General features: G+C 51.3%; 1 protein-coding gene across 1 annotated transcript in view; it reads right to left on the minus strand.

Annotated features, from left to right (window-relative positions):
• Positions 1-584: 584 nt before the first annotated feature.
• The window catches only part of TBC1D2B (TBC1 domain family member 2B), a 90,243-nt gene continuing 69,703 nt past the window's right edge, over positions 585-21,124 (minus strand). Inside the window, exons 9-13 of the mRNA XM_061394670.1 lie at positions 18,096-18,590; positions 15,145-15,262; positions 9,352-9,537; positions 7,586-7,707; positions 585-3,807 (exon numbers count right to left, since the gene is read on the minus strand). Of these exons, the coding sequence (XP_061250654.1) occupies positions 3,612-3,807; positions 7,586-7,707; positions 9,352-9,537; positions 15,145-15,262; positions 18,096-18,590 (1,117 nt within the window). The 3' untranslated portion in view covers positions 585-3,611. The remainder of the gene's footprint in view (positions 3,808-7,585; positions 7,708-9,351; positions 9,538-15,144; positions 15,263-18,095; positions 18,591-21,124) is intronic.

The following is a 21,124-nucleotide window of genomic DNA, read 5'->3' on the forward strand; positions in this document are numbered from 1 at the left end:
CTGTTGTGCTCTGTGACCCCAGGAGCACCAAGCCTCTCTGAATCCGTGTCTCAGGAGGAGGCAGACTCCCCAGCTCCTCGCCTGCTCTGTCTGGGAATCTCTACTGGAGCTCCCCCACACCGTCACACTGTGGCAAGACATTTGGTCTTAATCATTCTCGTGTGTTTTTCCGATGATGGGGGGTGAGGGGAGTGGCGTCCCCAGCGGCAGCTGGGCCTGAGCTGTCAGCCTAGGCAGGAGGCAAACAACCCGTGACTCAGGCAGGGCACGTCCCCACTGGTGGAAGGAGGGGTGCCTGCCGCCCGGTGGTTTAGGGGCTGCTCCGGACACAGGGAACTCTGGCTCCTGATCCCTGACCCACCCTGTGCTCCTAGCCCTCAAGTGCAGCTTGGCCATGGCTTTGGGGCCTCCCAGGGTTGAAGGCATTGTGTCCCACCTGCTCAGAGCAAGCCAAAGGCAGGGATGCAGAAATACACAGTGGAAGGTCGAGAGCCCCCCCCCACCTCCCACTTAAGCCCTGCCCCGCCTTTCAAGCCTTTGGGACTGAGTCCCTTCACAAGTGAATGTAACTGCATTTCAAGTCAGAATGGTATACAAATTAGTTTATTTTGCCTTTTAGTAGGACAATTCCAAAATTTAACTAGAAGATAAGCACAGAAGCTGCTGGGACATGGAAGGAAAAGTCACTTGGCAACACCCCGAGTCCTCCACGGCTGGCATCCAGCCTCCCAGAACACAGGCAGGAAGGCAACGGCGTGCAAAGTGAGGAGTAGGGACTTGTGCAGTAATACATTTAGTTAAAACAACAACAGCAGACTGGCTATTTGCCTAGAGTACTTCCTATATCGATGTAACGTAGAAGCCAGAGCCGTTCCCAGCAATCGACAGTCTTGGCTGGTGTGGGTCAGCTGTCAGCATGACTGCAAGTAGCCCCAAGGCTACCTGGGGTAAGAAGTGGGCCCGTGTGTACATAGGGGAAGTCAGTGATGGTCGAGGCTGGGGGTCAGAGAGGGTACAGACGTGAACAGTGGTTCTGGAGGCTCAGGTTTACATATACACGAGAGAACATGTTATACAAAATAGATGTACGTAATCTAGAAAACCTTGATAAAAATAGCCTATAAAAATATAAACTGTAGTGAAAATATACAAAAATATAAACAAATGTTCAACCCATAAAAAAACAAAGAACTCACCAACATGAAAGCTGGCAGTTCCCACCTGGTGTGATAAGGGCGGCTCCCCTGGCCGTGGTGTGCGCGTCTGGGAAGCTGGCTGAAGGCTGCCCCACCCCAGGCTGGGATGGAGGCAGCGCCTGTCAGAAGGGGAGGATATGGAGCTACTCTTTCCTCAGCGGCACAAGGAGAAGGGAAGCACTGGCTCGAAGTAGTGGGAACAGCCCCTACAGTTGTGGAGAAGGAGTTGGCCACATCCTGTCCCCAGTGTGGAATCAGGTCAAGCCGTCCCTCTCCCACCGCTGGACACCCAGTGCTTTATTCCAGAAAGGAGAACTTCCAAGCAAGTGTTCCTGGCCCATTCCCTCCACGACCTCTCTCTGTTCTCCCATACCCATTGCCTGGCCACTGACAGTGACAGCCTGGAAATACTAACACACCACTGACACTCGGGGAACAGCCGGCACCAGGGGCTTCAGCCACACGCGGCAGGTGCCCGGGCCCACTTCAGGTGCTTGTAAGATAAGTCTTTTCAAGGCAGGAAGGACAACACAAGCCTATTGCTAAAGGCAGCATTTTAGTCCCCAGGATGTGACAGTTCTGGGGGAAATCAACTTAGGGGAAACTAAAATCTCAAGGAAGTTGGCGCTGTCCAGCCCCACTCCTGCTGCCGTCCCCTAGGCTGGCGGCAGAGGCGGGAGGCGGTCTCCGCCAGCCCCAGTGGTCGGTCCTGTGGGGGTCTGTGCAGAGCAGTGAGGCTGCAGCCTCGCCTCAGAGTGAACCCACTCACAAGATGACTTCCTGGAGATGTCTGGCCTCAAACAACTGCTCCTGATGACCAAAACAATGATAAAATACATTTTGATACCCACATATAGAGGCCAGCTCCCCAGACACAGTGAAAAATCAAACCAACCAGCTTAACCAAAGACAGAAAAATGGAACTTGGTCTAATATGCTGAAATGCTGTCCTGGCTATGAGACTGCTAGAAGGGTGACAGTAAGAAAAGAAAAACTATGCTTATGAAAAAAAGCACTTCTTCAAGTTACAGTGCTTCAATAATCTGAGTGTGTTTAATATCCACCAAGGATTATTTCCAATTTTTTCCAGGTAGTGTAAAAAAAGAAAAAAAAATCCACTAAAAACTTTTTCTTTCCTATTTGACTAATACTGTCCCGGAAAACAGTCTCACATTAATACATCAGGGATGGTCCACAGAATGATTATGCAAAAATAATCTTCCTTGCACAGAGCCTCTTTCCGGGCCTTCAGAAAGGTCATGCTCTAAGTCCCAGAACTCTCTGGGCAGCCTGACACCCTGGGGACGGTGGTGACCCCAAGAGGGAGGACAGCTGCTGAGTACAGGGTGTCTCAACATGGCAGTGGGGAGGGGACGCCCCAGGAGGGCTCACCAAAACTCTGACCTCAAGTGAAGGCGCCCCAGGCCCTGGCAGCTGGCCTCCCACCACCCCAGCCCAGCACACTGGCTGTTCCCAAGGAAGCCATGGCTTCCAGCTGCCCGACAGCAGTCACTCTGCAGCTGCACTGCCACCCTGAAAGCACCCCCGGAACAGCTCCCTGCACCCCTCCACCAAGGCCGGCCCAGGGGCGGGCCTGCTCTGTAGGACGATGATCCGCGGTTTCCTTGGAACCCTATGCACACGTGTAGAATGAGCCCAGGGTCAACTCTCAGATGGAAAGAAAGGCTCTGCACAGACCCATCTGGAGCAGTGTAGGCAGAGGAGCGAGCATGGGGTGTCTGGAGAGCCAGGCCTTCCACCAGCAGGTTGGGAGTCACTGTCTGAAAGGCTGTGCATTAAAGGGCAGAAGCTATTCCAGAAGTGGGGCATGGCCAGCACCTTGAAGCCATCAGCATGAGGTCTGTGGGCTTTCCACAGGCCATTTCTGAACAAGGGATGTACTTGCTTTCCTAAGAAAATCCCTTCTTTCACACGAGCCTTATGTCACCCAAAGCAGTCAGACCCTGGCCCAAGAGTGTGCAGGCGTGGTGGGCGTCCTCCACGGCTACCATTCAAAACAGTGCCTACAACCACCTACTATGTACCGGAGCTACCACAGGGCAGACGGCACATGGAAGGTTTCCTAAGGGCAGAGACATCAACACGGCTGACAGATACTGTAAACAGGCTCTTGAAACTAGCCAGCTCTAAGCCTGGTGAGGTACCGATCAGGCGGAAAGCATGATGGGACAGGAGTAGCCATCTGCCGCGGCATGCAGACGGCTGTAAACAGAGGAGACCCGAGTGGAAACGACAAAGTGCAGTGTGGCTTTGGATGTCTGCCCAGCAGACTTGCAGAGACCCCGGATGTTACATTCTGGATGTGGAACGAGCGCAGGCGTCTCTGCAGTTCACCCTTTGGCACACTTTGGTTGCAAGGAGAGCAGCGTCCTGGGTGGGGGCGTGGGGCAGCACTCAGGTGTCCTCTTCCTCGTCACTGACCAGCTCGCCCTTGTCCGGGCTGGTGTCCCGTTCACGCAGGAAGTCCTCCCGGATGGCCTCCAACTCCGTCAGCTCCAGCCGGACCTTCTCCAAGTGGTAGGCCCGCCGGTTCCGGATCTGCCGCAGGGGGAACGGGTTCAGGTCCCCAAAGGAGATCCCGATGAGCTTCCTGGCGGAACACGGCAGAGACAGAGCATCGGGGGGTCAGGCGAGAGCTCAGCCTGGCCTGGGGGCCCGGGGGCGTGGGGAGGCGGACCCCAGATGCCGTGCAGAGGGCCTGACACGGGTATGTCACTCGGAGGCCAGTGCCCACGCAGAGGCGCAGGGCAACCCCAGACGACGACCTGGATCCAGCTCCACCACACGCTCCCTGCGTGACATGGACCGTGGGAAGCTCCCCCCTGTTCGGGCCCCCAATTCGTCATCTGTACACTGAGGTAACAGCAGTGCCACCTCCCACGTGGGTTTACTCGAGTCGCCGCCGGGGGCACCAGGACCTGCTCAGCGGTGGTGGGCCTCTGCGTCCTCAGAACCGGCATGAGGCCTGGTGCGGGGCGCCCTCAGGAAGGCGCTGCTGCTGGACCGACTGACGGGGTGAACTGACGCACAGATGCCCCAGCAAACCTGGGGACAACTGTCAGGCCCAGTCAGTGGTGTGACAGGTATTGAGATGCAGCGTACAGAGAAGCGGGCAGTTCATAGGTTTCGTACTATCCCCAGGTCTAGAAACCCACCACAGTAAACATTTAAAAATCATGGGTTTTGCCCCTTACCATTGGCCAGCAGTTTAGTAAAAACGGAACTAGAAAGTGCCCAAGGCCTGCTATGGACTTCTGGCACTAACCACGCCACATCTCTGCAATTGTCACAGAAGCCAGTCGTCCACCCCTCAGCCCCTGCCCTGCTCCTGCAGGCCCCAGCAGCAGGGACTAAAGGCCTGACACTCTTACAGACCCCGAGAGAGGCTGTGATGAAACAGAAATGTCACTGGACTTCCCCCAGCTTCCTCCCCATCCACTCCTGCTGCTCCTCAGTCACGTGGGCCGTTTTACTGTAAGGTGTACACAGGTAAGAAGACACACCCTTAGCATCCCTCCCTCTTATATTTTTAAACACCCACTTCTTAGACATGCCTCACACCAAGCCAGACGATGCTCCTGCCAGAAGGTAAAGGGTCAGAAGGTCTGGCTCTCAGAGCTGAGCTCCCAGAGCATGTTCTAGAGCCAATGAGTAGGAGCGGCCTGAGCACAGCCACAGCTCAGTGAGGGTCTCGGTGAAACCAGATGCTGGCCGGGAACGGGGATCCAGATCTGCAGGGCCAGCCCCTGTCCTCTGACAGCTGTTAGTCGCGGGTTCCATACACCTGGAATCAAGGTGTCCAGGCCCTTCCTTGCTACAGAAAAACCAAATTAGACTGATACTGTCCGCTGCCTCCACCAGGCCGTCACTACCGCCCATTAACGCAGCCTGCAGCAGCACGGAAACCACACCCCGCTCTGCCTCGGGCCTGGAAGGTCCAAGTGAGAGATGAGAAGTGCCCTGTGTCAGCTAAGTTCAGAAGACGACACTGCACGTGAGAGGTCCCCAAGAGTCCTGACTCAGAGACTGGTCTAATCTTGTTTTACCCACCTCCCCTGACCACATCTGACTGGGAATTCCCTGCCTCCTCCTCTGCAGAACCAGTGTACTGCACAGTTGCTGCAACTTGGGACCGCTAATCTGGGGAGCTTATTAAGCACTGGGGCCCGACTACAGAGGTGGGGCTCCACTGCAGGCCTCTGCAGTCCTAACAACACCCCCGGGGTGACCCTGCTGCAGTCAGGAACTCTGGGTCCAGGGGACCTTGACTTCCTGCAGGCACTCACCAGGTGGCGCTGCAGGAGCATGCACGACAGACCATGTCCCAGTTCCGCCTGTGTCTCTGCCACCCTGCAGGGCATCACCCACAACCCTCACAAGATTGTCCCGGGCTGGAGCAGGATGCCCTCCACATGCATTAGCTGTCGGAGTGAAGTTCACTTCACACCATTCTTGTTGTCTTGACCAGATGTGGGATTAACGAATACTCCCAAGGTTCACCCCTCGGATATCCTACTGTTGATATAGCAACAAGGCTGAATAAAATCTGAAAACCCATTTCCCAAGCAAAAGATCCTAACAGTAGTGGTGACATGTAAGGATGCCAGGTATGGCCCCAGCCAGTATCTTCTCCCAACATCCACCTCCCTGGTCCCCTTGCCTCACTCAAGAGAACCACAGGGGAGAATGGTCCTCAGGCCCCTCTCTCTGGCTCCACATACCCGCTGTCCCAGGACCCCTCAGCACTGGTGCCCTGCAGCTCCTCCTGGCTGATGCTGCCCAACCACTTCTCATGACATTGGCCAAGAAGAGAAGCCGCCTTCTCTTCTTATGAGCATCAGGAGGGGCAACTGGTGTTTGTCAAGGAGGTGGTCACCCATCAGTGGATCAAAGCGTCAGTTTATATGACGAGCATTTTAAATATGTGATACACAGAGTAATCAGAAAATATCAGAGGGTACAGCACAGGTCTGTACCAAGCACTGAACAACTTCAACAAACAAATTCTCTTGTTCCAGTTACAGACTCCCCAGTATGTGTGTCCCAGGTTGTGAGATAAAATGTTCTTATGGGTGGCAGTCAACAATTCGAAGAACATTAATACACTCCAAATGTTTGTCAGTGAAAGGACTCCTGTGGTTTTCATGAGGCCACAAGTCTGCTACCGGGATCCACTCCCATACAGGAAAGATGGCTCCCAGCACCTCAGTGCAGTGAACATTAATGGGGACTCGGTGGTTCACACGGAGAAGGCAATGGCACCCCACTCCAGTACTCTTGCCTGGAAAATCCCATGGATGGAGGAGCCTGGGGGGCTGCAGTCCATGGGGTCGCTAAGAGTCGCATACGACTGAGTGACTTCACTTTCACTTTTCACTTTCATCCATTGGAGAAGGAAACGGCAACCCACTCCAGTGTTCTTGCCTGGAGAATCCCAGGGACGGGGGAGCCTGGTGGGCTGCCATCTATGGGGTCGCACAGAGTCGGACACGACTGAAGTGACTTAGCAGTAGCAGTGGTTCACAAGGATGTGCACCCCACTTGCCTAACCAACAGCAGCTCCACAGAAACCCTCTGGCGAACACGCCTGGGCCGCCAGGGCCCGAACAGCTGCGAACTGTGGTTCAGGGGACACAAGGACAACAAGGGTGGCCCAGACAGGCCCCTGTGTTTGTGGAGCGACGGGGATGCCTGACCACTCGCCGCCCAGGCCAGAAAGCCAGGGCCCTTCCAAGTTCAAGTTCCCTCTCCACTCCTTTCCACCTGCCCACTCCGATCTGCCTCTGGGGGCACCTCGCTCCAGGCTACCACTTCTCTCACCTGGAGCTTGGACCTCCTGCAGCCAGTCCTGCTCCAACCAGATATGCCTTGCTCATGTCCAACCTGCAGGGACTTCCCAACACTCAGGATGAAGCAGCCTCCTGGGGAGAGTCTACAAAAGCCTTAACAACCCTGCTCTGTTCAGGCCTGGCCTCAATCCTGCCGTGCCAACCCCACCCTGGCCGAGCCTCTGGGGCAGCTCCCTAAACATGCTGTACTGTCACGCCCTGCACACGGCTCCTGGGTGCTCTCTGCCCAGTGGGCCCAGGCCCTGCCCCGACCAAGCCCAGTTTACCCAGGCTCCCTTCACCACAGCTCTGAGCAAACCCTGCTGGAACAGCCTCACGAGCTCTCCGAGGACAGGACCTGCTCCTCACCCACCACCCTCTGTGCCTGGCAGAGGGCCTGCTATGTGGCAGATACTCAGTAAGTGCTCCTGAGACAAGGAAGGATGTACTTTGGTTGCTAGGATTTATGTTTATTGGGTCAAGGATAAAAGCTCAAGGGCTCTGCTCTCCTGGACATCTGGGGGTCCCCCAAGGACTCACCTAGCATCCAGGATAGTACGTGTGAAGTAACGGAGGTACTTGAATATGGACATTGAATCCTGAAGTTTCAGGATCTCCTCTTCCTTGTATTTAAAAAGTGCCAGGGCAAAGCGGAAGATAACCTGCAGAAGGACGGAATCCATGAGGAGAGAAGCACCAAGCTCCAGGCACTAGCCCCAGGGACGGGAGACCTGCCGGAACCCTGGGAGCGCAGCCTGCGCCCGGGCCGTGGGGCAGACACGACCTCAGGTGCCTGCCATTCTCAAAAGAAAAACGTTTTCAACTCTCTGGTAGCGTTCAGCAACACTTCAGCCCAAACCAAAAATTCCCTTAAGGAGTAGAATCTTTGTGGACTCCTCCATATTCAGCTCACAGTTCTAGTCCATAAGCTATACGGGACTAGAGATACATGTTAAATTAATCAAAACCAGGGTCCTCTGATTCTGAAACTTCAAAAGATTTTGAAACTTCTTCAAAAGCTCCAGAGGTAGTTTTTATCTCACCTACTAAAATTAGGGTCTGAATTACTGACTTCTGAATATGGGGAAAGAAAATGAAAAAAAAAATTTTTTTTTTCTGATTTGTCTCTGGGTCACTGTGTTGAGAACAGAGGAAATGGACTCCGGGTGCTCCTGCAAGTTCTAGCAGCTCTGGAACAAATTACATCTAAGGGTGTTGGCTGGTCTGCAACAATGTGAATTTTCTCTTATTCAGAAAACAATACTTATGGAGTTTAAATAGGTAATCCTTCTCTTAGCATCCCTACCTGCGGCCCAGTGGGAAACACTGTTTAAGCCCTGGTTGAGAACTCTTAATACTGACAGACTGAATTTAAAAGGTGATAATGTACTATGTTGGACACAGCAGGGGATTAATATACACACTCAAACTTTGCTGGTGGGAGCAGAAATTGGTAAGGCCCTTCTGCAGGCAATTTGGCATTCTTGATGAAAACTACAGGGTCTTTTGATTCTGGATTTACCCTGGACCCAGCACATCCACCTCTAGGACTAAACCTATGGATGCACTTGTACCTATAGAAAGACAGTTATAAGGAGTTATTGGAGCACAGTTTGAAACAGCAAGAGACTGGAAACAAGGTGAATGTCCATTATCAGGGGCCTATTTGGTAAATTTCTGGTTTATCTGGAGAAGGGGATATTATGCAGAGTTGAAAAAAAAAAAAAAAAAGAGCCAGATCTATATACCCTGATATGGAACTATCTCCAATAAATAATAAATTGAACAATCATATTTTAGATATATATCAAATACCTTGAAAAAGAGATACAGTACATTGAGAAGAACAGTTAGGAGACTGGGAATCTTTCTACTGCACAATCTGAGTTATACGATTTGAGTTTATCATGTATTACTTAGTCACAAACTGATCTTTTTAAAAGCATACACAGTCTGGGTGGGAGGCCTGTGAACAGTAGGGCTCTGAAGCTGGCCCCGAGTCTGCCCCAATCATCTGCTCACTCTGGGCCTCTAACTCCTCATCCATACAATGGGATAATGCTGCCAGCTGTTTGATAGAGGCTGAGGCTCAGATTGCAAACCATCGAAGCCCCTGTGCCAGGCACAGGGTTTGGCACAGACTTGTTTCTGATGAACAAGCAACTGACTGCAGTCTCCTGGGACCCCTCCGGTGGCCCGCAGTGCTGGATCACTCTGCCCCTTGGTAATCGTCACACGTCCCAGCTAAGCCAACCACTCTGCTGCCTCTGCCACTGCCCACGGAATCATCCAGTGAGCAGACCCACCTTTGGTCCCTCGTAAAGGAACGAGTCCCATATTTTAAAGAGGACGTCGCTGACGACGCTATCCACAAACACCACCAGGAACCAGTTGAATGTGATGAGGGTGTAGTCAACTTTGTATTGTTCAAAGTGGGCGTGCAGTCGAGGCAGCTTCTCGCTCATGAGGTCTCTGAACACCCGCTGGTCCACCTGGAGAGGGAGCCAAGGGGAGAAGTGTATAGGGGCTGCCATAGCACAGAGTGGGTCATCCAGGGCCCCGGGGAGCTGCAGGCCCATCACAATGCACAGCAGCGTAGCCATTCCAAACGCGTGGAAGGCTCACCCCAGAGCGGAGGGCTCTGTGCCCCAGAAGCAGCTGACCCCATAGCAGGTGCTCGCCGAGTACCCGCTGACTGTCATCCTTTCCACAGGGCAGGGCGCTGGGTGCTATGGCCTGAAGCCACTCATACACTCCAAATGCCCCATGAAAACAGCTGCTGCAGAGCCGGTGGAGCAGTCAGCCTTGCTAATCTGTATGGAAGTACAGAGGGTGCGGCTATACAGGGCCACAAACCTGAGTCCCTGGCCCAAGAGAAAGTGTGGCATCACCACATCCATTCACCAAGTATTTACTAGCTGGGTGGGGCAGTGAGGGAGCCAGGACTTGAGTCAGCAGCACCTGAGCTTGGCTCTCAGCTCTACTATTGACTCCAGAGTGGCCTTGGGCACACTGTATTCTGGAGAGTTGTTCCTCGTCTGGAAAGCAGCAACAGTCACTTTCTCCCAGGGCTTCTGTGAAGACTATAAGAGACTCAGGTAAATACCTATCAACATAGGTGGTTGTTATCTCTCCATTCTCTGTGTCAAGCTGGGGCCAGTGCTGGGCAGAGGCTTGAATCGAGTTCAGCCCTGCCCTCTAGGAGCTAAAAGATGAGTGAGGAAGGAGGCGTATGGACTGTTATGCCAGCCATGGCAGGGCTTGGTAAAGATGTGTTTGCAGAGCATTACGGAGCCCAAGACGGGTCCTAGCCAAGTCTGGGGGAGACCAGCCCTACAGCGGGGAGCACAGGACTGTGGGCAGAAGGGGTGTGAGGGAGGCAGCCCGGCCTGGCAGAGGCACCACGCCCGAGGGTCAGACTTCAACTACAGGCCAGGGGCTTTTCCAACCTTTGTCTGTGACCCACAAGAAAACATACGTCAACATCACCCAGTCTGCATCGAACAGAAACAAATCTTTCACAAGCATTACTTAACTTCACACAGTAGGACACACTTTGATGCCTCAATTCTAGTCTATTCAACTTAATGTGATGAAAAACGCTACTGCCAACCCCCTATACTGATTTCTCTACTCATGTTTGAAAAACGCAACAGGCAATGAAGGAGAAGCATCAAGAGGCTTTGGGCAGGAGAGTGATGGGGCTGGATTTGTGCTTTAGGTCTGGAACAGGGGCTGAGCTAAAGGGGAGGCCCATGGAGGCCCCCCACACCCAGAGCAGAGGGGATGAAAATCTGAGCCAAGGAGAGGTGGTAGGAGGGGAGGAGCACCTAGATCGGAACTACATGGAGGTAACGTCTGTAAACCATGCAGACCCTCTGCCGTCAGAGGTGAGGAGGAGGGGTGCTCGGAATACACAGGCCTCCAGAGGGGCGTGGAGAGGGCAGAGTGTGGTCCCCTGAGGCCGGATCACAGGAATGAGGGCTGGGCAGACTGAGACATACTGTTGCCGGGGGTCATCTTGAGCAGGACAACTGCAGCTCACCAGAGATCTGGGCCGAGGCTCCATGGCCTGGGTGCAGTGAGGTCACCGCTCCACCAGTGAGCAGTGAAGCATCAAAGAAGAAACAGACCCGCACAAGAAAGCAAGCGACCGTGCACAGCGGGCCACAACCAGGCTGTCCAGGAACAGGGCAGCTGCGCAGGAAATGTCGGCCTCATTAGCGTGCCCTGGCATACTGAGATGGGAGTGTGAACTGGTGCAACCCCCTGGGAGAGCAATCCGGCAACACCCAGGAGACAGGAAGACACCCTGCAGCAAGCCTGCTCCTAGGAATGGATCCCGGAAAACCCGCCAAACTTTCACCTGCGTTATCAGTCAAGGTCCTAGAAGGTGTGGGAATTCTTGGGATGACTGAGATACTAAAACAACTAGAAACAATCTAGATCAATGTTAAAAAATGACATTTTAAAATATCCTTTTTTTAAGGAGAATCTAAAACTTTGAAAAACTCAATTGTTTACTCTTATGGGAAGGCTTTTTTTTTTTTCTTTTTAAATATAGAAGTCATTATAGTAAAAAAAAAATTTTTTTTTTAAAGAATGTTACACAGGTTAAGTATCACTGGTTGAAATGTAAAAATATTAAAGGCAAAGTAACTTATAAAACATTATTTACTACAGAAATGACTCTAAAGCATTGTAAAGTCACCTTAGGGTATACAAAGGATAAAATGCAGGAATCATGGTTGGAAACATACATTTTTGTCCAGTTTGCATTTTGGCTAGAAGAGACAAAATTTCAAAGACCTGAATTAGCTGAAATGAGTTATAATTAATTTTTCTTAGAAGACTTAAACAAAAGCACGTATGTAGTTATAAAACCATCTCACGGTATGCAAAAAGTATCACCTTCTCACCTACATCGATTCCCCACTGCTGTAAGATTCTGATAGGTGGACCAGCTACTGAAAAGCAAGTTGTCAAAACATCTTATGGGTGCGTGCGCGATAGCCGTGACAAGCCATACCTGGGCATCCGTCCTCTTTTGTCAGTTTCCCTGGAAGCCCAGACCCTCCCACAGGAAGGTCAGCATCACTCACTAGTGATGGTATTTCTGCTGATACTATTCCATCCCTCAGCATATAAACAACAACTACGAATCTGCACACACTTCACACTTGGCACTGGCCAGTGCTGGGGATGAGAAACAATAGGAGCAGGTGCTACCTGTGCATGCATACTAAGTCGTTCAGTCATGTCTGACTCTGTGACATCATGGACTGTAGCCTGCCAGGCTCCTCTGTCCTTGGGATTCTCCAGGCAAGAATACGGGAGTGGGCTGCAGTGCCCCCTCCAGGGGAGCTTCCTGACCCAGGGATCAAACCTGTGTCTCTTACGTCTCCTGCGCTGGCAGGCAGGTTCTTTACCAGTAGCGCCATTCACATGCATACACACTGCCTTTAAGAGGCTGTAAACAGCCAAGGGAGACAACAGCTGACTATTGGGCCAAGTGATGGAGATGTGATGCCCTCTGCCTAGAAGGACTGGGGTGAAAGTGCCTGAGAGGAAGGGACCAGTCAGCTGGCCTTGAAGTGGGAGAAGACCCAGGCACATGCCTTTCCTGCCAGGTAGGTGGCAGATGGTGCCCTGTTCTTGAGGCTGCCTGGGGCTTGGCAGAGGGCTGGTATGGGGAAGGCTGCCAGGGGACGCCTGCTCAGGCCTCTGTTCAGCTCTCTGAGCTCAAGAGGACGTGGAATGACTATATTCATCTCTGTGTCCCCAGCGTCTAGTGAGGTCCTGGCGCTCAATGTACACTCAGCTGAAGGGACAGATGGAGAAGCTGCTGAGTGTCTGGACCGCGTGCAGCGTGAAGGGGCTCAGCACTCAGCTCTGGCAGGAGGCAGCTGACGGTGAGCTGCAAGGCACGGCACTGGGGCTGACTGCACACACAAGGCTATCCCCATTTGAAGAGTGGCCTTACACAACATCCGTTACAGAAAAATGGTTCAACACCTCATGTCCAATCATCCGATGGAATATTACCAAATATGACATTGAAAACTAGATAACATCATGAGAAAATGCTCAGGCTATCATGTGAATGTGAACCAGCCAGGATAATCAGCTGTCAATCTGGATACTTGAATGTACTGGGGAAAAGTCAAAAGGAAATATATCAAAACGCTAACTGTGGTTCTCAAGTTGGTAGGGTAACAGGTGTCTTTTCATTTCCCTCTTAATATGCATTTCTGTATTACCTAACTTCAGCGAGCACCTATTGGGCTTCCCTGGTGGCTCAGATGGTAAAGAGTCTGAGGAAGGCTGTGAGAGGCCTGGGCCCAGTACAGGGAGGTCGTGTCTGAATCCGTGAGTGAAACAGATGGAAGGATGGGTGGGTAAAGGCAGAAAGGGAGGAGAGGAGTACCTGCAATGATGCAGGAGAGGGGACAGTGACCTAACAGTGGTGAGAGGACAAGGGAACAGATCTGAGCCACCTGGCAGGTGGCAGTGATCAGAAACAGCAACTCCAGGGGCACAGAGGGACAGGAAGGGGGAGTGTGGGCTGACCCAATTCCTGGCCTGGGGTCTATGGATGAGGGAGCAGTGGAGGTGCTAACAGAAGACAACAAGGGGGATCCCTCCCAAGACAGAAATGCAAATAGAAAGTAAAACACAGGGCCCAACCAGGCCAACAGAAACCACATGAAACATTTACAACAGGGATTTTCCCAGGGCAGTGGTCACATTGGTACCAGAGAGGGCGAGAACCCAAATAGTTGATGGTGAGGTGGCCCAGAGGCCAGGGCAGGAAGCCACCCCTAGCCTGGAGCAGGGGGAACCCCAGTGGCACAGACAGGAGCTGGTGCCATGGAGGAGACAGAGTCACCGGCAGGAAGTGCCCGAGACAGAGAGGGGAGAACGGCCCTCAGCTCTCTGCCCTCCTCCAGGCTCCCCACGTGCCTCTGCTGGCCACGCAGGGGCTGGGAGATGGCCCGAGCCTGTGGACCAGCTGTAGGAACAGAGAAGAGCAGGGAAGGGCAGGGAGCGGCCGTGAGCAAGCAGACCAACTACCAGCACGAGGCTTGAGACAAGGATGTGACAGCCCACAGGCCCAGCTGCAGTCAGGAGACACAGAGCTCTCAGGGAAGAGGAATGGACACAGGTCAGACACAGGAGGAGGAGGGCTGCCTGCTGGGGAGCAGAGAAAGTCCATCCAGAAGCCAACAACAGCAGAAGCCCCAGTCCAGCACAGGAAGAGATGCCCTGGGCTGCAAGGGCCAAGGGTCTGGTCCTGAGATGGGAAGTCACAAGTGGGACCAGAGCCCCTGGCCCTCCCAGCCCACATCATCCTACCAGCCCCTGGCTTCAGATTCCAGGAGCAGTGGGCAGGAACTGTGCTGTTCAGACCTCCTGCTGCGGGCGGTGCTCATGGCCCCAGCGCTGTCCCTCTGGATCCATCACGACATTGTTCACAGGAGATGTGTTGTCCCTGCTGCTTCCGGCCAGTGAGTGAGCAGGGCAGGGGCACGGATGCAGGCGGGTCTTGTGTGCACTTTAACAGGTGACCTTGGCTCGAGGACTCCACACTGGCCTGACCAAAGCTTTCTGAGAACTGTACAGCAGGCTGGGGTCTTCCCCGCCATCCAAACCTCCCTCTTTTCGCTGGTCTGAGGGTTCTCCTGGCCTTCCCCAGTCCCTCCCCTTGATCCTTCGTGGGTTTTCCCCTCAGTAGTCTCTGGCACGTCTGCTTCTGCCTCGGCCTCTGCCTCTTGGAGAACCAGAGCTAACACACCCAGGCTCCCCAGGCACCCCTGAACTGTGGCTTTGCCAGCCAGGCAGAGTCCAGGGGAGACAGTGCTGAGCAGTGACCACAGAGCAGATCTGCTGGCTTCCAGGGCACTGAGTGAGCCCGACCAGGCACTCATTGGCTTGTGAGCAGCCTGGCCCAGTCTGGGGGAGGCGGGGGCGGGTGAGGGGGCGGCCTCCGTGTGCACCTTGTCACGCCCATGGAGCCTCCCCGATCAACGCTCAATTCAGGTCACATTTCAGCTCTAATTCTACAAGCTGCTGACTGAAGCACAATATTTTTAGAGTACCTGGGATCCTAGAAGAGTCTTTGTGTAATAGTCCCGAGGCATGAAAACTTCCACTATGGTGACTAGACACCAGAAGGCATCTTCTTGTTCCAGGTACAGGAGGGCCACGGCCACCAGTCTGCAAGCAAACGCAGAACAAGGTGAGCGCCAGCCCCGGCCCAGACCCAGGCAGCACAGCCCGTCCTCACAGAGGGTGAGCGCCAGCCCCGGCCCAGACCCAGGCAGCACAGCCCGTCCTCACAGAGGCCTCTCTCACACCCATGCAGCTGCTATTCTCCAGGAAATAACAATGAGTTAAGTATCTTGTGGCAAGGGAAGCATTTCCTAGTTTGAAAAGCAAAGCCACATCCACCTTCCCTTTCGTTTGGTTTTTGTTTAAAGATGATGAAATTATTTCCCAATGATGTCGGCCTGATTTTTAAAAATGTTTTTCATGATAAGATTTTGCTAATGCAGCTAATTCTTTGAGTTTTTGTTTAAGTTCCAACTAATCCTTTTACGCACAAAAAATTGAGGGGTGAATACAAGAGAGAAAGAACATACGATGGTTTAAAAACAACTTTCTTGATACCAATCTACTTGAAATGGGGCTTCACGCAAATGAACCATCCTGGGGGCTTTCTCAAAACACGGCATCCACGGCATGCACGTGGGGCAGGAAAGGGGGCTGTGTGTATCAGCTGTTCCGTCACTCAAGAATGGAAACCTGGGTCACTGTCACCACCGAGAGGTTACTCACCCAGTAACTTCATCAGGTCTGGCTCTGAGCAGGCATTCGGGACAGAAGGATGGGAAGGAAAAGGCAACGGAAAAGCCCTTCTCTACACACCCGAGAACTTCTGCTTGTGCATCACTTAAGGGAGAGACCTGAAGTCATTTCTTAGAATTTGTTTTTGTTTTCTTCCTTGGATAAAATTATAATGAAATCTCAAATTAAGAGGTTAAAAAAAAAAACTGGGAAGGGGACGCCTTGAGTCAGCATGAATGGGATGGAGAGTAGAAAGGTTACAACGAGTAGAGATGGGTAAGGAGGGAGAAACAGGATGAGCTCAGCACCTGAGGATGCCACGAGAAGGGGCAGAGAGACTAAGATCCTCAGAGCCTTCGAAGACATCACTTTAAGCTAACTGATGTTCACGATGGTAGGCGAGAATCACTTAGAAAAGGCTGCTGCTGCTACTGCTGCTAAGTCGCTTCACTCGTGTCCGACTCTGTGCGACCCCATAGACGGTAACCCACCAGGCTCCCCCTGGGATTCTCGTCCTTGGGATTCTCCAGGCAAGAACACTGGAGTGGGTTGCCATTTCCTTCTCCAATGCATAAAAGTGAAAAGTGAAAGTGAAGTCACTCAGTTGTGTTCGACTCTTCGAGACCCCATGGACTGCAGCCCACCAAGCTCTTCCGTCCATGGGATTTTCCAGGCAAGAGTACTGGAGTGGGGTGCCATTGCCTTCTCAGTAGAAAAGGCTAGTGTTCTGCTAAAGTTCTGGGTTCTCAGAATGTGTGTACAAAATAATGTGGATGGAAAAAAATCCAGTAAAATGGTTAGAAGTCCCAATGGTGATGGTGCAGAGAAAGTCTAAATTAAAGCTGGAAGGTGTCCTAAAGTGGGGAAGAGCTGATTCTATACCAGTGTCAGATAAATGGGGTGCTATTGCACCCCTAACAGGCATGCTCAAGTCCTCACCAAGATCCCTTAAGTTTCAGGTTTTAGCTTTCAGGAATTTTTAGACTGAGTATGCAATGTGAACTGTCCATTTAAGCAAAACAAGGCTGCTTTGTTAGGCAATATTTTATTTACAGCCTTTTTCTTTTTCTATAAGGGGACCATTGAGGAGCAGTTGAAGTCCCTCTTACCTTCAGGGCACAGAGAGGGGACCCTAGCCTGACCAGCACAGAAACAATGCCTTCCTGGAAACCACTGGTTTCAGGTCTTAACCAACTAACATTCCAGCTTAAAAGCTCTTCTTCCTGCAATGCTCTCATCTCAGATGCAAAAGACAGTCCGTATCCAGAGGTCTGTATCCAGCATGGATGAGGATTAAAAAAGGCCCAAGAGCTGCTAGAATAAATGTCAGCATTCAAAACGCAATGCATGCACTTGACTTACAGGAGAACTGCTAAAGATCACACATGGGGCTTCTTCATTCTTTGTTCATACTGCTAGCAAATACGAACATAACATGAACATAATCCACAATGATCTAGTGGATTATCTACTTTGGGAGGGATACAAATGGACTCTATTGACAGCAGCAAGTAGAAGCGGCAGGAGTGCACCAGCTAGGTAAGAGACAGACAGAGGCAAAAAGCAGCCGCTAGCGTCACAGTCCAGCGACAGGAGCAGCTTCTCAGAGCACAGACCTCAGTGCCTCCCGTGGCTTCATGCCAGGGCAGCTCAGCTCGGAATGAGGAGCCTGGACTGTTCAGAGAAGGTGACAGGCTTTTCAGTGTCCTCTGCCTATGGAAGCAGGGAAGCATGCCAGACCTGCAGAAGACGCTAGTCCAAAATAAAACATGTTTGGGCTCTTCAAGGGCTACGTTTTGACCAGCTGCAAAATTGTTTGGGACAACCTCATGACTGACAAAGATCCTGTATAAACAGGGAGTGCCCTTGGTGTCACATCATGCATTTTAAATGAATGAACACAAACTGCAGATCAAAACCTGAGTGTGAGGACAGCAGCAAGGAAATCTAAATGAGAAACCCAGTTGTTTCAAACAGTTTAGTGTCTTAAGACTTTTTGAAAGCATGTTTGTTTTTCTCAATTATTCTAGAATTGGTGATGGGGCATAATTAAAATTAGCTTACTGCAGCTATTAATACTTCTTTCCCTTAAAAGACTGGGTTTTCTTGGCTCACGGGGAAGGCAAGGGGGCTATCAGGCAGTCCGTGGAGCTACAAGTTATCTTAAGAACGAGGAGGAGCCCTCCATGGGCTGGGGACCCACCTGTTGAGACCCTGGCAGTAGCCAATGTCTGGATTCCGCCAGGAGAAGGCAAGAAGGACGTTGCGCAGCTTCTGTATGCCTTCCGAGGTGGGGCACGAGTAATGCTTGTTGTTGGGCAGAGTCCGCAGCAGGTCCAGCTCGATCTGCTTGGAGGCCGGGTTCTGTTTCTCCAGCGCCTTCTGAAGCAAGGTCTGGAAGTAACCGGGCTGAGTGCTGTCCTTGAACTTCTTGATGTGACGGTCTACACACCACTTCCACACCTTGGAACGGTGCTCGTGGGGGATGCCCGCACGGACCAGGTTCTTTAACTCCGGGGAACACGCCATCTCCCTGTTCACTGTGCTCGCAAAGTGGTTCTCCCACTTGACCCCAGTGGACACCTCCTGGTTTTCTGTGAGGTGCAGGGTCTTCAGGTCCAACGCCCGGACTCTGGCGACCAACTTCTCTTCCTCGTCATCCTCTGGGACAGTCTTAAACCCATAAATGTCGTATTCACTGTTGAGAAAAAACAAAACGAGAAGTTAAATGATGCAATCTGGCAAAAGGTCAGTGAAACATGAAAAAGAACCTAGAAATCTACTCATATTCAAATGGCACTGTGATATATGATCAGGCATTTCAATTCAGTGAGAAAATAATTAACTTCTCAATAAACAGGGTGAGAATAACTGGCTATCTGTATAGAAAAAAACTGCTTTAGATCCCTTCTTGATACTACACGGGAAAAAAAAAAATTCAATTCTAGATGGTCAAAGCACTCAATGTAAAAGGCACAGAAAATACAAGCAAGACTGCAAACACAAGGCTGATAAATTTGGCTACATTAATATATTAATACATGTGCATGTATATTTATATAGCATACATATACACATGCATAACACTTATGCTCAAAAAATACCGTTTTAAAAAGTAGAAAGACAAAGGAGAAAACACTACATTAGGAGGATAGGATACTAGGGATGAAAAAGAATGAAGGCTGTGGTAGGCAGAATAATGGCCCCCAAAGACGTCCCTGGAATCTGTGAATATGTCACATTACGTGGCAAGAGGTAGAGCATATGTAGAATTTCAGCTATGGCACTTAAGACAGGGAGGTGATCCGGGGTGTCCCAGGTGGGACCACAGTAATCACAGGAGCCCTTCAAGGAAGAGGAAGGTAGGAGAGTGGACCAGAGAGATGTGACAATGGACGAAGAGTCAGGGGGACGTGACGTGGGAGAGGGCTTGGACCCACGGTCACTGGCTTTGAAGATAGAAGAAAGTGGCCACAAGCCAAGGAAAACAGGTGGCCTCGAGGAGCTGGAAATGGCCACACCTGATGACCAGCAAGGAAACAGAGACCTAGCCCTACAACCAGAAGGAACTGTATCCTTCCAACAACCTGAGTAAGCAAGGACACAAACTGTCTCCCAGAACCTCCAGGAAGGAATGCAGCCCCGCTGATACCCTGATTTCATCCAGTAAGACCATGCTGGACTGCTGACCTACAGAACCGTTAGACAGTAAATATGTATCACAAACTTAGCAACTTAAAACACTGATGGTGATGGCAGTCATGGGAAACCAAAAGGAGGCCTTTCACACACTGCTGCTGAGTCTGTAAACCTGTAGGAGCACTCTGAAAATCGGATCCAGCAGAGCTGAAGATAAGCATATCCAACATGGAGAAACTCTCACGCCAACACATGGACACGTGGATACACACACCATGATGTCTACTGTATCACAGTTTGTAAAAAGAAAAAAGGGAACTACTCTTAAAGTGTCTACAATGAGATGAAGGAATAAAAAAGTGATATACAACGAAGCTGTGTAAGGCAGATAAAAAACTTGCTCAGGAGCTATATAAATCCATCTGTATAATTTCAGAAAACAATGTTGAAAGAAATAAGTCACAAAAAGGTATGAATATGGTAGGATTAGCATATTAAAAAGTGTCTTCAATTAGAGGTACATATTGAAGTGCTGAAAGTGGAAATGACATGCCTGGTACTTGCTTTAAAATATATCAGGAAAAAAGTTTCAGAGGGGAAGGATAAGAAGAAACAAGATTGGCAAAATGTTAATTGTTAAATTATTGGGTTACACTTACATACGGGGGTGTCATATGATGCTACTACTTTGAAATTCCGTAACGAAAAGTTAAAAGTAACTCAACATACACAGTTATCGTTCTACTTATACATAAAGTTTGAAAACATACAACGTAAACAGTAAAGTCAAACATGTGAAGGAAGATGATGTGGTGCCCGGGGGCAGACAGCTGGGCTCTGCCCTCACGGGAGTCTGTCCCTCCACCTCGCTCCCAGAACACAGCAGGAGTGCACGCGTGGGGAACCCGGCTGGCCAGACTGGGGTCCTGTCCTCGCCACTCCCTGGCTGTGTGACCTGGGCGAGTCACACATCCCCTCCCTGACCCCAGCGTCTGCATTTGCTGAGGATATAAACACCCTCCTCACTGAGTGTCAAACATGAGCAGTGGCACAGCTCCTGGCACACAGACCTCAGTAGAAGTTTTGTGACGACGGCACTGGTTGCATTCCGATAGCATATTTTTTACCTGTCATCTGAGTAGCACGGACAAGGCAGGCCAGTGCTGTAGGCACAGAGAAGGGAAAGGGCGGGTCAGGCTGAGGCAGGGCTTCCCCTGGGACCAGGGCGGGGCAGGAGAAGCCACGCACAGTGGGGGCGGAAACAGGAGAAGACTGGACTGAGCGCATTCACAGACTTCTCCTCCTGCCAATGTTTCATGAATCTCATTTTTTAGAAACTAGGATATGAAGGTTCTTAATCCAAGATACTTTACAGGCTGCCAGACTCCATGATTTTCTGAAAAACATATGCAATACTGTGTGTGTGTCCAACCGCATTTTGGGGCCAAGCGTGTCCATGGCTTGCATCAGACCCTCAGTGAGTTCTGAACCACTGGATCAGGTTACCCAAGTGTGCTTCCCTTACAGAGAAGGCCCAGTTACCCACTTAGGTGGGTGCTCCTTTGCTTTCAAACTCCCCAGGAGTGCAGCTGT

The sequence above is a fragment of the Bos javanicus genome, chromosome 21 (genome assembly GCF_032452875.1).
Source record: "Bos javanicus breed banteng chromosome 21, ARS-OSU_banteng_1.0, whole genome shotgun sequence".
In the NCBI taxonomy this organism is placed as follows: domain Eukaryota; kingdom Metazoa; phylum Chordata; class Mammalia; order Artiodactyla; family Bovidae; genus Bos; species Bos javanicus.